We start from the raw sequence: 16,887 nt of genomic DNA on the forward strand, positions 1-16,887 counted from the left end.
TCCCGCCGCGTCGGGACAAAAAGCCGCAGCTGTCCCCGGCAGGTCCTCCTCGCAGCCATAGAGCGGCGTCCTGGAGGCTAGAGCGGAACCGGAGCGCCGAGCGCGAGGCCGACGTAGAGCGCCCCCTGCGGTAGGGAGTCGACTAAGACCATTCATTCTTACTGCAGGACAAGAGTTGAATTATGGAGCTCTGGCTTTCAGAGAGGGGAACACCGGAAGGACGACTTAATGATCGCTTAATTATCCTTCGCTGTGTTACTCAACCTTAGAGCACTTGCCTAGCAGGTATATGGCCTTGGGTTATCCCTAGCGCTGGGGGACTTCATAACCACCCAGCTTGGACTCGGGGGTGGGAGGTGGGGTGAGGGGGTGGGAATGAAGTGTGCACGAATTTCCATGGTAATAAAATAGGGAGAAAATGAAAAAATCCTGATTTGAGTCAAAGTGAACTCTCTCTTGCCGCCAAGCCTTGTTCGTTTTGTTTCCTGGATCAGCAAGCATACCGTCTACATTCACACTCCCCACCATGCCTCCTCCAAGTCCCTCATCTCCAGGCACATAACACCTCTTCTACCTGTCAGTTCTTTCTAATGTTGTGGTGGTGGGTGTTTTATTTGTGGAATGTTGAGATGTATGGGAAGTTGAGTGTGGGTGGTGTTGTGGGGGCATTCATCGGAGAAGACTGCTGCGACATGGGTTTAAGCTAATAGAAAATCTTTATGAGCTGGCTGGCGACTACGGGGTGTTTTGGATCCCAGTGTATTCCTGAGCCTTTCTCGGGGTGAGCTTTTAAGCACAAAAACCATCTCCTGGGTTGACATACTTCAGTTAACAAGAACAGTTAGCCAGAAGTAGAACTACAAAAGCCAGAAAGCAAGGTTATTACTTTTTCCAGAACCATGGACTTTGGTGGATTAAGCCTTTGCTTTAGTTTTGGCAGATGATGCTGTCTATGCGCTGAGTTTTACAGCCTGAATGGTACTTTCCACCATGGAGTCAGTTGTGCTAGGGTCCCAGGGCCTACTAATGTCTGGGGCCCTGTTACAGGTGGCTTGTTTATTTAATTCTTCCAAGGTGGGGACCTTGACTGCAAAACAGTAGGGGGGAATTTGCTGGGGGAAATTCAGCACTGCGATTAGGGTGATGTTTACAGGGTGTAAGCAACCGTCGAAACTCATTGAACTATATGAATAAAATAGGCCTTTTTTAAAAGCTACGCAAGAAAAAACACAGTACAAGGTATGTCTTATGTGTGAAGTATATTAACTTGGCCAAGGTCAACAACATCCATGACTGTGATAGAATTGTATTGAGGGAATGGAGATGAGTTTGTGGGGAAGAGAGGAGGGCAATTTAGGAAAGGGTTGATAGTGTGGGAAAGGCTGCCTCATGCTAGCTAAGCCCTGCTCTCCCATCTAAAATGCATAATGTCCAAAAATGTAAGCACGATACTCTCCCTTCCGTCTGCTGCCTGGCGGCCTCTCTTCTACTTTCTGCCTCTGTGAATTTGAACTTGCTCATGGTTCAAGGCACGCCATCACGGTAGGGGAGGCACGGCAGCATGAGCTAGAGCAAGCTGGCCACATCACATCCATAGCCAGGAAGCAGAGAGTGATGAATGTACGTGCTACTCAGCTCCCTTTCTACATCTTCTACAGTCCACGATTCCAGGAAAGGCGCTACAAGAGCAGGCCCGTCTCCCCACTTCAGTTAACATAGTAAAAACACGAGGTGAGTCTAGGTTCTGCCTCTAACACTAACCATCACTCCAGGCTAACACTCTACTGCTGAACTACATCTCCAGCTCCCCACATTTTATTTATTCGTTCATTTGTCTATCAGAGTTGATTGCTTCAAACATTCGGCTCTTATTCCTTTTCCTTATTTGTAAAAGCTTTTCAAGCCAGGTATAGTGGTGCACGCCTTTAATCCCAACAATGGGAAGGCAGAGGCAGGCAGATCTCTGTGAGTTCAAGACCAGCAAGTTCCAGGACAGCCAGGGCTGTTACACAGAGAAACCTTGTCTTAAAAATAAATAAATAAGGGGGCTGGAGAGATGGCTCAGTGGTTAAAAGCACTGGCTGCTCTTCCAAAGGTCCTGAGTTCAATTCCCAGCAACCACATGGTGGTTTACAACCATCAGTAATGAGATCTGGTGCCCTCTTCTGGCCTGCAAGCATACCTGCAGACAGAACAGTATATAATAAATAAATAAAAATATTTTTTAAAATTTGAGGGGTGTGTGTGTGTGAGTGATTGTTTGTATGCCTGCAGTTTACTGGGCCACCTCACTAATACAAATAGACACGTAGACACACACACACACACACACACACACACACACACACACACACCTCTTTTTTTTTTTTATTGAGACAGGATCTTAGTATCCCAAGCTAGCCTCCAACTTTCTGGATAGTGAAGGATAGCTTTGAACTCCTGATCCTCTTGCCTTCACCTGGGGTCACAAGCTGTGCCACCTCACCTGGCTTTATCTTTTGGGTTTTTGTTTTTTGGGGGACAGGGTTTCTCTGTGTAGTTTTGGTGCCTATCCTGGATCTCGCTCTATAGTCCAGGCTGGCCTCAAACTCACAGAGATCCGCCTGCCTCTGCTCCTGAGTGCTGGGACTAAAGGCGTGCGCCACCGCTGCCCGGCCTATCTTTTGGTTTTTATGAATAATGTTGCTGTGAATGTGGGTGTACAATTCTCTCTCCAAGTCCTTGCTTTTGAAACTGGCTTGCAAGTGAGCCTGGGCTTCAGTCAGAATTCAAGGTGATTGTGTAACTCAGTGGGGTAGCAAGGTGGAGAGGTGGGGAGGGGTTTGGGAAGATAATTCTTCTGGTAAAGTACTTACTGTACAAGCTTGAGGACATATGGTCAATTGTAGCTGGAAGTTTCTCCGAACCTGCCTAGACCTGAGGTCCAGACGAATCTCTCCCATCTGTGGTCCCACAGCCCCTTATAAAAATAATTACTCAGATGTTTATATTAATTACAAACTGTATGGCCTATGGCTCAAGCTTCTTTCTAGCTAGCTCTTATAACTTAACTCAACCCATTTCTATTAATCTATGTGTTGCTACTTGGCCGTGGCATTACTAGTCTGCTGACATCTTGTTGCTCCTTGGGCTGCGGGTTCGAATCTCTCTCGACTCCGCCCTTCTTCTCTCTGTATCTCTGCTTGGATTTCCTGCCTGGCTGTACGCTTTCTTCCCATAGGCCAAAACAGCTTTATTGATTATCCAATGGGAGCCACAAATATTCACAGCAAAGGAAAGACATGCCACAGCAGTCAAATCCCAAGAACCTATGTAAAAGAGACAGATCTAATTATGTGCACTTGTAATCAGTGCTAGGGAGGTAGAGACAGGCAGATTCCTGGGATCCCTGGCCATCCAGTCTACCTAATTGGTGAGGGCAGGTCAATGAGAAGACCCTGTCTCATAAAGCAAGGTGGATGCTTCAAGGAATGACACCCAAAGTTGACCTCTGGCCTACACACACACACACACACACACACACACACTTACACACACACAATAGTGAAGCAATGGCCTAGCATGCATAAGACCCTAGGTTAAATCCTCAGTATTGCAATAAATAAGTAAGTAAACAAAGAATGGTGTAATCATGTTTAAAAGTTTTTTAAAGGATCATTATTCCAATTCTTTCAGGGAATTCTCAAAGTGGGGCAGCTAACTTCTCCACTTTAAAAAAGTTAACATCTGCCAGGCACATGCCTGTAATCCCAGCATGCAGGAGCCTGGGGCAAGAGGGCCACACATTCTAGACTAGCCTGGTTGCACAGAAAGAGCTCTCTCAAAAAATAAAACAAAACCAAAAAAGTTAGTGTCTTAGTTAGTTCCTATTGCTGTATGACCAAAAGCATCGTGGGGAGGAAAGGGTTTATTTGGCTTATGCTGCCACAGCACTGTTCCTCACTGAAGGAAGTCAGGGCAGGAACTCAGTCAGGGCAGGAACCTGGAGGCAACAGCTGATGCAGAAGCCATGGAGGGGTGCTGCTCACTGGCTTGCTCTCTCTGGATTGCATCCTACCTTCTTATAGAACCCAGGACCACCAGCCCAGGGATGGCACCACCCAGTGAGCTGGTCCCTCCCCCATAAATCACTAATTAAGAAAATTCCCTGAGGCTGGAGAGATGGCTCAGAGGCAGCTAGCTTTTCCAGAGGCCCTGAGTTCAGTTCCCAGCAACCACAGGGTGGCTCACAACCATCTATAATGAGATCTGGTGCCCTCTTCTGGTGTGCAGGAATATATGCAAACAGAACACTGTATACCTAATAAATAAATAAATCTTTAAAAAAAAAAAAAAGAAAGGAAGAAAGAAAGAAAGAAAAGAAAAAAAAGAAAATTCCCTACAGGCTTGCCTACAGCCTGATCTTAAGGAGGCATTTTCTAAATTGAGGTTCTCTCCTCTCAGATGACTTTAGCTTATGTCAAGTTAATGTAAACTATCCAGCACACTTAGCAAGCTCATATCTAACTTTACAGAGTAAGGTCACTAATCAACATTAAGAAGCTAATTAAGGGCTAAGGAAATGGTTCCGTCTGTAAAGTATTCACCATGCAAGCACGGGGACCCGAGTTAGATTCCTTGCACATGTGTGAAAAGCTAGGTGTGGGGTGTGCATTTGCGGTTCCGCCACTGGGGAGGTGGAGACAGGAGAATCCCTGGGACTTGCTGGCCAGCCTTCAAACCAAACTAATGAGCCCCAAGTCCCAGTGAGAGACCCTGTCTTAGAAAAATAATAAGGTAGCCGGGCAGTGGTGGCGCACGCCTTTAATCCCAGCACTTGGGAGGCAGAGCCAGGCGGATCTCTGTGAGTTCGAGGCCAGCCTGGGCTACCAAGTGAGTTCCAGGAAAGGCGCAAAGCTACACAGAGAAACCCTGTCTCGAAAAACCAAAAAAAAAAAAAGAAAAAAGAAAAAAAAAGAAAAATAATAAGGTGGATGGCTCCTGAGGAATGATAGCCAAAGTTGTTCTCTAGTCTCCTCATACACACAAATAACTAAAAACAAAAATAAGGAGAAAGTGCCACTCAGTGGATAAAGGCATTGCTGACAAGCCTGGGAACCTGGGTTGGATCCCTGAGACCCACATGGTGGAATGTTCTCACATACTCAGGCATACACAAATAATAAGTATAATTTTTTTTTCTATTTTGGGACAGGGTTTCTTTGTGTAACAGTCCTGGCTGTCCTGGAACTCACTGTGTAGACCAGGCTGGTCTCGAACTCACAGACATCCGCCTGCCTCTGCCTCCCGAGTGCTAGGATTAAAGGAGTGTGCCACCACTGCCTGGCATAAATATAATTTTTAAAGTAAATCAAGCATATGACCTCCACGGACTTATTGACTGTGTTCTAGTGTGACTATAAAAATGCACACACGGGTTGGGGATTTAGCTCAGTGGTAGAGCGCTTGCCTAGCAAGCACAAGGCCCAGGATTCGATCCTCAGCTCCAAAAAAAAAAAAAAAAAAAGTGCACACAGCAATCTGCCTTATCTCCATGTTATGGATAAGTTTTCTTTGCCATCTCCCCCGTTATGAGAGCAGGTGGCATTGGCTGTTTTGTTACGAGGGGCACCCAGAAGTGTTCAATGAGAGGGGTCCTGCGGAGGCCTCTATCACTGGCTGCCATGAACATGTCCTGAGATGATGCCTGCAAGCTGCCTGCCAGAGATTCTGAGACATAGTGGGCCCTTGAGACATAGGAGTACTTATTGTTATGCGACAGCCAGGGTGGGGTGGGGAGCTGGTTATGAATCAGAGGAGTGGGTGGCCCTGCCTCCTGTCATGGAGGGCACTGCAGCAGGGGTCTGGGCCTGGGCCCCTCTTTGCCATAATGTTGGGGGAGCTGATATTTCTTCTGAGGAGCTTCCATGGCTTTCTTGCTTCTTCTGGCACCATAGGAGCAGTCTTGGCTTGGTTGCTAAGCTCTAAACCAGCCTTATTTGGCTTCCTCTTCCTTCTGCTATTGCTCAGCAACTGGCTGGTCAAGCATGAACTCAATCGGGCTCCCTCCCAGCCCCAGACGGTGAGCAAGAGGGTGCTTAGCTTCAACTGTGGGTTATGGACACTCAGAGCTGGGCTGGGGGCGGGGGTGTGTGTGTCGCGGGGCTCAGAGAGGGTTAATGGGGCCTCAGGATAATGAGGTCTCTGAAGAATTTTAAGACTCTGGGCTAAGTCCCTGCTCTGGTTTCCTCTGGGATGGTAGATAAATCCCTTCAATCTGTTTGCTTCATCTGTGAAATAGGGGCCATACCAGACTCTTGCACACCATGTTCCACCGTGTTTCCACAACACTATCAATTATTTCAAGTGGAAAAAACTGTTTTTTGTTGTTTTGTTGTTGTTTGTTTTTTGAGACAGGGGTTCTCTGTGTAGCTTTGGCGCCTGTCCTGGATCTCACTCGGTAGACCAGGCTGGCCGCGAACTCAGAGATCTGCCTGGCTCTGCCTCCCGAGTGCTGGGATTAAAGGCGTGGGCCACCGCCACCCGGCTCAAGTGGAAAAAACATTAAATGGCTGTACATGTACATATATAATGTATAATTTTTTTCTAAAATAGAATAATGAAGACATCAGAAATGCACAAATTGTGTCAGTTAGTTTTATTTTACTTATAACCTCTACCTGAACCAGTCATCTTAGAAAGAAAAGGTTTCTTTTGGCTCACAGTTTTAGAGGTTCTGGTTCTGACTCTTGCCTGGGTGGATCCATTGCTTTGAACCCTCTGGCAGATGGGGTATGGGGAGGAAAAGGCAAAACTGAGCACATATGGCCAGGAAGTGAAGGAGTTCTGGAAAAGAAAACACATCAGGGTCCCATGACCCTCGGTGAAGGCATGCCTGTAAAGGTCCTTCTCTAAGGGGTTCCGCCACTTCTTCTCAAATACACTAGGCATGGAGCCTTTAATTTAACTCATGGGCCTTTGGGAAACATTCTGGATCCTCACTATAGCAGATGTTTTACCCTAGGAAGTGCTGTAAAGCAAGGACATCTCTGGGTGGGATGGTTCTTGATCGTGTGTGTGTGTGTGTGTGTGTGTGTGTGTGTGTGTGTAAGAGGGAAGGAGGCATTGTTTAGCAGCTTCTCTGGCCTCTACATTAGGAAACACATACACTTTCCATTCCATTTGTCATAACCTAGAAAATATCCAGATATTGCCAGATGTTACTTGGAGAGGGCAAAATAGTGTCCTATTTAAAACAAACAAATGGGCTAGAGAGATGGTTAACCCTTTAAGGTAATTTGTTGCTCTTACAGAGGACCCAGATTTGGTTCCCAGCACCCACATGCAGGCAAACCCATCCATACACATAAAATAAATAATTTGGGGCTGGAGTGATAGCTCAGTGACTAAGAGCACTTGCTGCTCTTGCAGAGGACCTGAGTTCGGGTCCCAGCACCTACAGGGTAGCTTACAATTGCTTATAACTCCAGGGATCTAATTCCCCCTTCTGACTTCCACAGGCACCCGTATGGTGGCTCCTCCATCCATAATTCCACTTCCAGTAGATCCAATGCCCCCTCCCAATATCCTTGGGCACTGCATGCACAGGTGCACATACATACTCACAAACATAAAGTAAATAAATCTAAATTTAAAAATAAAATTGAAAAATTAAAAAAAGCACCAGAGGACTAGGGATATGCCCCAGTAGGCAAAGCGCTTGCTGAGCAAATGTGAGGACCGGAACTGGATATCCAGCACCTACTTACAAGCAAGTGGGTGTGGCGGTCCACCTGCAATCCTAGACTGTAGCAGGTGCAGACAGAGGGGCCCCAGAATAGGCTGGCTAGCCAGGCTAGCCAAAATGGTGAGCTCTGGGTTCAGGAAGAACCCTTTGTCAATATAGGGTGGATGGGCTGGAGAGATGGTTCAGCAGTTAAGAGCATTGGCTGTTCTTCCAGAGGACCCAGGTTCAATTCCCAGCACCCACATGGCAGCTCACAACTGTCTGTAACTCCAGTTCTAGGGGATCTGACACCTTCACACCAAGGCACATAAAATAAAGTTAAATAAGTTATTTAAAAAATAGACGGTGCGGTGTTGTGCACGCCTTTAATCCTAGCATTCAGGAGGCAGAGCCAGGCGGATGTCTGTGAGTTCGAGGCCAGCCTGGTCTACAGAGCAAGATCCAGGACAGGCACCAAAACTACACAGAGAAACCTTGTCTCGAAAAACATACATGTATATACATACATACATATATATATATATATACATACATACATACATACATACACATATATATATATATGTAGTGGTGGGGAACGATTGAGGAAGACACCCCATGTCAGCCTGGGGCCTCTTCACACATGAACACACATGCTCATACACATTCTAGCATGCAAACACAGATACACACCATCAACATACACATTTGCAAAGGGGGAAAAAAACGCATAAAACACTAACTACCAAATTCAGGACTCTAACTGCGGAAGTGACAGTGAGGGAAGGGAGCCCCAGGGGGAGACGTTCACAGACATTTCAATTACAGTTGTGAAATTTCCTTCCTCCCTCTGCCCTCTCCTTCCCCGCCTTCCCTGCCCCAGCCCCTGCTCTCTCACTGGGCTGCATCCTGAGCACTTTATTTGATTTCTTAAGTTAACATGAGGAAGATGGGAATTTGGTGTGATATTTACTTTTTTATCCCTCATCTTTTTACTTCCTTTATTGAGGTAGGGTTTCATGTAGCCTGGGCTGACCTCCAACTCACTGTGTAGTCAAGGATGACTTTGAACCCCTGATCCTCCTGCTTCAGTCTCCTGAGTGATGGAATTATAGATGTGTGCCACCACAGCTAGATTATATACTGCTGGAGTTCAAACCCCAGACTTCAGTTATGCCACGGAAACTCTCCACCAACTGAGCTAGATACCATTCTGAAATAGTTTTAAAGTATTTCTTTCTGTTTTGTTGGTGGTGGTTTTTTGTTTGTTTTTGAGACAGGGCTTCTCTGTGTAGCCCTGGATGTCCTGGAACATACTTTGTAGACCAGACTGGCCTCAGATTCACAGAGATCCTTCTGCCTCTGCCTCCCGAGTGCTGGGATTAAAGGCATGCACCACCACCACCCTGCTAAAAGTGTACAATTGTTAAAGACCAGTAGTTTATAGGATTAAGGGGGGGAAATGTTACTATAAACTGGGGGGCAGGCCCATGAGGATTTGTGAGGACTGAATGCTGAGGATGTCTAGAGACCACTGATGCACTGCAGTTTCAGGTTTTACTGATTCTGACAAAATGCTCAGAAAGATATTGGAAAATGAAGACTTTGGAGACAGACACATATATATTTATGCCAAGGGCCTTCATTTTTTTCTTTAATGTGTGTGGGTAATCTTGTGCCACGGTGCATGTTGGGATGGCAACTTGCAGGAGTCAGCTCTCTCCTTCCACTGTGTGGGTCCTGGGGATCAGACTCACGTCTGACTTGGCAAGAACCTTTACCCACTGAGCCATCTTGTCGACCCACAGGACTTATGTCTTCTACAACTGCTGATCATTCCTATGAAACAAAGACAACCCTGGGTCTTAGACGTTTGGAGAAGGAAGTTTTGGCTGTAGGGTGATGAGAAAGTGACTTTCCCTCACTGGATCCCAATTCTCCCAACCACAAAACATGGCAAAGATGCTCTCTCCTTGGTGGAGGGCCTGAGTATTAATTACATGGCCTGGAGGGTGGGAATGTAGCCCAGTTGGTAGAGCCTTGCATGCATGAAGCCCGGGGGGTTTGGTCCCCAGCACTACATAAACTAGATGTACATATGTAACCCAAGCACTGGAGAGGTAGAGGCAGAGGGATTAGGAGTCCAAGGTCATCCTGGGCTATGTAGTGAGTTCCAGGCCATCCTGGGCTAAATGAGAGCCTGTCCCAAAGATGAAAATCAAAATTAACCTGGCCTGGAGCAGATGTTCTATGTTGGAAGGAATTATCATTATGAATTGACTCTTTTCTCCTGACGGGGTTCTTAGGAGGTGGCCGAACCAACAGCAGCGGTTCCAGAAGTCATTCCCAACAACAATGCCATGAACAACAAAGAGCTGGAGAAGATGAATGCTTGCTTCGCCCTCCAGGATAAGGTCCTTGAACGGCTGTTGTTCAGTGAGATGAAGCTGAACGTCTTGGAAAATCAGATGTTCATCATATGGAATAAAATGAGTCGCCGCCGCCGGTGGACCAGCAGACGCCGGAACTTCTCCAGGAGGCGGCTCAGGACAAGAAGGAATGTCTCTACTTTTTCCACCATGTCTAACTATACTACCAATACCCTCACTGAATGCAACTGAAATAGGCTAGCCTCTGCTGACGTGTCTTCACCCTGTGTATGAGTCTGGTTTTGTTGCTGCTGCTCTCACAAAATGCCCGAAGCCTGGGAATTTATAAAGAAAAGAGCTTTGTTTATTTCACAGTACTGGAGATATCATAGAATGCGATGCTAGCAGTAGCTTTTTTTTTTTTTTTTTTTTTTTTGAGCTGAGGATCGAACCCAGGGCCTTGTGCTTGCTAGGCAAGTGCTCTACCACTGAGCTAAATCCCCAACCCATAGCAGTAGCTTTTTGTGAGGGCTTCAAAGAAGATAGCAACTCATTGTGTGTGTGTGTGTGTGTGTGTGTGTGTGAGAGAGAGAGAGAGAGAGAGAGAGAGAGAGACAGACAGACAGACAGACAGACAGACAGACAGACAGAGACACATAGAGAGAGAGATATTTGGTGAGAAAGGAAGTAAAAGAGAGCCAGGAAAGCCAAAGCTGCTTTATAGCAACTTCTGCATTAGGGATGTAGCTCAGTGGTAGAGCACTTACCTAGGATATATAAGGTCTTGGGTTCAATCCCCAGTATTTCCAAAATGAAGACAACAAAACAACACTCTCTTTGGCTCATCCGGTTAAGGCACTTCCCACCAGGTTACCCTGACAACCTGAGTTCCATGTCTAGAATTCATATGGTTCAGGGAGAGAACTGACCCCTGCAAATTGTCCTCTAACCTCCACACTTGTCGTGAACATACACATGAACACATACACAAAATAATAAATAAAATAAACAGCGAACACCTTCTCTCCTTCTCTTGAGGTAACCAGCCCAGCCCCAAACTGTTGATGTGGTAAAAAAAAAACACCATTGATTAAAAGTAACCTGGGGAGGAAAGGGTTTATTTGGCTTACAGTCCATCATCAGGGGAAACCAAGGCAGGAATCTGCTCAAGATCTGAAGCAGAGACCATGGAGGAATCCTGCCTGCTGGCTCAATCAACCACCTTTCTTTGTATTTTTTCTTTTGAGACAGAGTCTCACTATATAGACCCAACTGGCCTGGAACTCACTCTGTAGACCAGGCTGGCCTCGAACTCACAGAGATCCACCTGCCTCTGCCTCCCGAGTGCTGGGATTAAAGGTGTGAGCCACTGTATCTAGCCCTCAACTACCTCTCTTATAAAGCTTGGGCCCACTTCCCAGAGATGCTGCAGCCCACGGTGAACCTGGCCCTCATACATCAGTTAGCAATCAAGAAAATGCCCATGGACCAACCTGGTAGAGCCAATTCTTCAGCTGAGGGTCCCTCTTTCCAGGTGTTGTGTTGATGACTAAAATCAGCCACCACACTAGTCTGGCAAAGGCCCTGGGTCCAGTTCCCAGCACCCACATCAGGAGACTCACAACTGCCTGTAGCTCCAGCTCCAGGGGATCCAACACCCTTCTCTGGTCTCCCTGGGTACCTGCATACATGTGGGATACACATACACACACAGGCACACCCATATACATTTAAAAAGGAATCTTAAAACATTTTATTTCAGTTTTTTATGTGTGTGCATGCATCCTGAGGATCCAACTCCGATTGTCAGGCTGGGCAGCACATGCCTGCCCCTTCCCGAATGTCTTGCTGGCCCTGAATTGTGCTTTTGAACTTTGTGTTCGGTGGCTCCTTAGACATGTTTCTCAGCTCTTTTTTGTCATCAGATCTTCGTGGCAGGGGCAGATGCTGCACTAACCAGTACCTGGTTCGAGTGAATGTAGTAACATATAGCTGTTACTGCTCTGAGTGACCAGCCGGGGCCTTCCATGCAACTTCCCACATGTATTTGTGGCTAGGAATCTCAGCTAGAAAACTCATTTCAGTTCATCACACTTCTTTACATTCTATCTTCTCCTTTTTTAAAGATGTATGAGTATTTTACCTGCATATGTATACATGCACCACCTCTGTGTCTGGTGCCTCTTTAGGCCAGAAGCTGGCATTGGATCCCCAGGAACTGGGAGTTACAGACAGTTGTGAGCCTCCATGTGAATGCTGGGAATTGGATCCGTGTCCTCTGGAAGAACAGCCAGTGCTCTAAACCACTGTGCCATCTCTCCAGCCCATGTTTTGAATGTTATATTCTTGTACATTAGTTTAAATAAATGAAAGAAAAGTTTAAAAGTTATCAGTGGACCCTGGGAATTAGCTTGGTGGGTAGAGTGCTTGTCAAACATGCATGAAGTCCTGTGTTCGAGCCCCAGCACTGTATAATCTAGGTGCGGAGGTTCACATCTGTAATTCCAGCACAAGAGGCAAGAGAATCAGAAGTTCAAGGTCATCAGCTACTTAGTAAGTTTGAAGCTAGCCTGGGCTACATGAGACCCTGTTACAAAAAAAAAGGGGGGGTGGCAGAAGAAAGATGGCTCTGTCAGTAAGCGCAGAGCTTGAGTTCAGTCTTCAGAACCCAAGGAACAAGAGCCAGACATGGTGGCACACATTGGTAATCTCAGTGCTGAGAGGCAGAGATGGGGTACCTGGGGCTGTAGCTAGAATTTTCCTGCCTGGCCCACAGTCAGGACAAATCTCTCTCACCTGCCAGTCCCACAGCCGCTCAGACCCAACCAAGTAAACACAGAGACTTATATTGCTTACAAACTATATGGCCATGGCAGGCTTCTTGCTAACTGTTCTTACACCTTAAATTAATCCATTTCCATTCATCTATACCTTGCCACGTGGCTCGTGGCTTACCGGCATCTTCACAAGCTGTTTCTCATCGTGGCGGCTGGCAGTGTCTCTCTGACTCAGCCTTCCACTTCCCAGCTTTATTCTCCTCCTTGTCCTGCCTACACTTCCTGCCTAGCCAATGCCAATCAGTGTTTTATTTGACTAATTAGCAACACATTTGCCATACATCCCACAGCATGGGGCTCACTGGCCAGCAAGCCTAGCCTACTTGGTAAGCTCCTGTCTTCAAAACAAGAAAGGTAGACAGCAGCTGAGGAAAGACAGCTGAAGTTGTCCTCTGAAACACACACACACACACACACACACACACACACACGCACGCACACGCGCGCACACACGCGCACGTGGCATACCAAGAGATAAAAGAGGTAAGCAAATATGGAGTGAGAGACTAGCCCCAATTATTCTCTTAAGAAGAACCAGAAGGGAAACCGCCACCTTATGTGAACTCATTGTGTCCCCAAGCCATGCTGGCATCCCCCTAAACAATCATCTGTCACGTCATGCCCTGCAACCTGCTTAGGTTACCAACCAGTCCCCAAAGGTCCCTCCCCGCCCCCCAGTGTTTGCTTGTGTGGTTTCTCCCCTGGAATCCCTCACCTACCATGTCTGCTGTCCTAATTCATTCTCTTCCAAAACCAACCCCTCCAGACAGACAGACAGACAGCTTCACTCCAGACAGACAGACAGCTTCACTCCGGAAAGACAGCTTCACTCCAGCCAGCACTCACCACAGAAGTCACATCTGCTTTGAATGCTTTCTGTTGTGGGATATGTGTACACTGTGTGAAGATGTATTGCTGTGATTAGTGTAACAAAAATCTAAACAGTCAATAGCTAGGCGGGAGCATATAGGCAGGACTTCCGGGCAGAGAGAACTCTGGGAAGAAGAAAGGCGGGTCTCCAGCCGGAAGCGGAGGGAGCAGGATGGGCAGTGTGGAGATGAGGTAGTGAGCTGCGTGGAAGAACAAAGACTGAAAACTGTGGGTTGCTTTGAGTTATAAGAACTAGTTAGGAACAAGCCTAAGCCAAGGCTGAGCTTTTATAATTAATAAGTGTCCATGTCTTTATTTGCGCGCTGGCGATCCTGATGAGAAAGTACTACTACAACTTTCCCAAGCAGCTCATGGTTTGGAAGCTTGACACCCATGAAGAGGTGACGTATAGGCTCAGGAGATGGAGCTCAGTGGTGGAACACTTGCCTGGCATGTGGGAAGCCCTGTCTGGGTTCCATCCCAACACTTCAGAAAAGAAAAAAGAAAAAAAAAGTGAAGCGATTGGGTCACGAGAGTTCTTAATCCGATAGGGAAAACCGGAAATTCAAGCGGGTCTATAATGAATACATGAAGTAGTCTAGGGATGTAGCTCGATGGCACAGAACTTGCCTAGCATGACCGAGGCCCAGGATTTGTGTCCACAGCGCTGTGAAATAAATACATCTGCAAGCTGTCATTCCCAGAACGCCCTGTCGGCCTCCCAGTGCTGGGATTACAGGACTGCGCTGTCCCGTTCTGCTTCTTTTCCCCCTGGCCTGTGTGCCATGGAACCGAACTCAAGACCTCACGATTGGCCAAGCACTTTGCCCACCGAGCCGTCTCCCCAACCCCTGTGCTTTTTGAGACAGGGTCTCACCAAGTGGCCCAGGCTAGCCTGGCGCGTGTTTGCTGACTTTTGGCGGGCTGTAAGTTTTCGGTCCTCCTGTCTCAGCCTCCTGAGTAGTGGGTAAGGACGCTTGCCCCAGGCCTCACGACCTGAGTTGGGTCATTAGAATCCATATGGCAAGAGAGGGAATCGAAGCCAACAAGTTCCCCTCTGACCTCCACGTGCATGACTGCAGGCACCCCACCAAAAATAAACAGATGTAAAAATTTTTAAAAAGGACGAAGTTTATAGAAAATAAAACTAAAAGAGCTGAGGAGCTCAGAGAAAGGCAGTTATCTCCCTGCTGAGAAGAGGCCCACAAAAGGAGTGATAATTACAGTGACTTCCTCAGGCACTCCTGGTGTGCAGCGGCCGCCTGCTCTACCCGTGACTCTTGTCTTAGCTTCTGCTCCCACATCACTAGGGCAGTGTCTTCAATCACCCATGCACGGCCGAGGTCCAAGAAAAGACAGTATCTGATCAAAGTCACACTATTACTAAGGAGCATCGCTGGGGTTGGAACTCCGCGGTCTCTGCGGTTTGGCCCGAGGGTCCTGCAATGGGTGGAGCCTAAACTGTGCGGTCAAAGCAACTTACATTTCCCCTAAAATCAAGAGACAGCGGGGAGGGGGTGGGATGTTGGGGGGGGTGGGGGGTGTGAGGTGGGTGTGGGTGTGGGTGTGGGGTGGGGTGGGGTGGGGGTGGAGAGACGGCTCTGTGGTACACTTGCTGCTTTTGCAGAGGACCTGAGTTTGGTTCCCAGAACCCAGAACAGACAGCTAACAGCTACCTGTAACTCCATCTCCAGGGGATATGACACCCTCTTCTGAACTCCACAGGGCACTACACTTACGTGCACAAAGCTATATACACAGATACACACGAATACATAATTAAAAAGAAAATATTTTAGAGGGAGAGACCAGCCAGGATGATATATCTCACGCAGAAAGAGGATAGATAATTCCTCCCTTCCTGGCTGGTGTGTGTGTGTGTGTGTGTGTGTGTGTGTGTGTGTGTGTGTGTGTGTGTGTGTGTGTGTGTGTGTGTGTGTGTGAGATCCTCCTTATTTCGTGAGTACAAAACTTGAAGAGCAATTCTCTAGTAAAATACAGGAGCAAGCTGGGACGGCGATCTTACCCATGTACGTCTGCTGCCACCTAGTGGTGATATTGCTGTATGACATGGTGTGGGTTCTCTTCCGGCTGAATTGGGAATAACCCTGGCTTGCAGGTGAGAAGTAGCTGCTTCCAGAGCTGGGTCAAGTCAGGTATCCAGGAGGAGCACTGCAGAAGACTGCTGGGTGTCCCGAAGGGGAGGCTTGCGGGTCCTGCAGTGAGCTGACTCAGATCATCAGCCCTAGCTTTGACATGCTATGCTTGCCCTGGAGGACTTCATGGTCGGTCAGATTCCCAGGGGGTCTCCTGTGCTCCAACCTTAGCCCTGGCACTTCTGGAAACTTCACACCTCTGGACGTCAGGATGGAAGGTGTGATGAAATAGATTCTGCTCTGTGCAGCTGCAGTGCAGGTCAAAGACACAGACAGGGCCTGTGAGATGGCTGGGCAGGTAAAGGTGGCTGCCGTCAAGCCTGACGACCTGAATTCAATCCCCGGGACCCACGCAGTGGAAAGAGAAAACCAACTCTTGCAAGTTGTCCTCTGGACATTCCAGAAAGTCCACTAAGAAAAGTCTAAAATCAGCCTTAGGGTCAGGTCTGGGGTTTAATACCAAAGAGAGCCAGCCTTGGAAGAGCCCTTCCTGGGAGCCAGGTCCCAGGCTTCTTGCTTTACAACACCCTGCTGCTTAATTAGGTGAGGTTATTATTGTCCTCATTTACAAAGAAACCAAGAGAGTGCCGCTCCCAGGTCACAATGGTGCTCCTGAACATTTCATAGTAAGGCCTCACCCTACGCTCCTCAGAGGTGACGGGTGAACTGGCTCAAAAGGGGCTTAGAGGCCTGTGGGTCAGATCCTGGTGGCCGTCCTTTGTCACCTCTTTTCTACCCTGGGCCCACAGAGATTCCTGGAGGGAGAGTCACTCCCCCCCCCCCCAATCTATAGCTTCTGAGGTCACATGGAGTATCCAGCACTCTGGCACATGTGCCCAGCTTCCCTGCTGCTGGGGCTTCTGGGAGCTAATCCTCCAGGCAGAGGGCAGGGTGGGAGGGGGATTAGCACTGGAGAATTGAGGGCCACATCTGTCGCCTCTGGGCATTTG

At 47.6% G+C, this 16,887-nt stretch overlaps 1 protein-coding gene across 1 annotated transcript; it reads left to right on the forward strand.

Annotated features, from left to right (window-relative positions):
- Nucleotides 1–5,808: 5,808 nt before the first annotated feature.
- Tex46 (testis expressed 46) lies at nt 5,809–10,356 on the forward strand. The gene is made up of 2 exons (XM_059255213.1): nt 5,809–6,061; nt 10,012–10,356. The coding sequence occupies exons 1-2, from the start codon at nt 5,870–5,872 to the stop codon at nt 10,324–10,326; spliced, it is 507 nt and encodes a 168-aa protein (XP_059111196.1). The 5' UTR covers nt 5,809–5,869; the 3' UTR covers nt 10,327–10,356.
- The last annotated feature ends 6,531 nt before the right edge of the window (nt 10,357–16,887 follow it).

This window comes from Peromyscus eremicus, chromosome 2 (assembly GCF_949786415.1).
Source record: "Peromyscus eremicus chromosome 2, PerEre_H2_v1, whole genome shotgun sequence".
Classification (NCBI taxonomy): domain Eukaryota; kingdom Metazoa; phylum Chordata; class Mammalia; order Rodentia; family Cricetidae; genus Peromyscus; species Peromyscus eremicus.

Excerpts from the sequence above, each read along its gene's own strand:
- Tex46 (XM_059255213.1), top strand. The coding sequence starts at position 5,870 with ATGTTGGGGGAGCTGATATTTCTTCTGAGGAGCTTCCATGGCTTTCTT. Across the intron at positions 6,062-10,011 it reads CTCCCTCCCAGCCCCAGACG|GAGGTGGCCGAACCAACAGC; the intron begins GTGAGCAAGAGG and ends CGGGGTTCTTAG.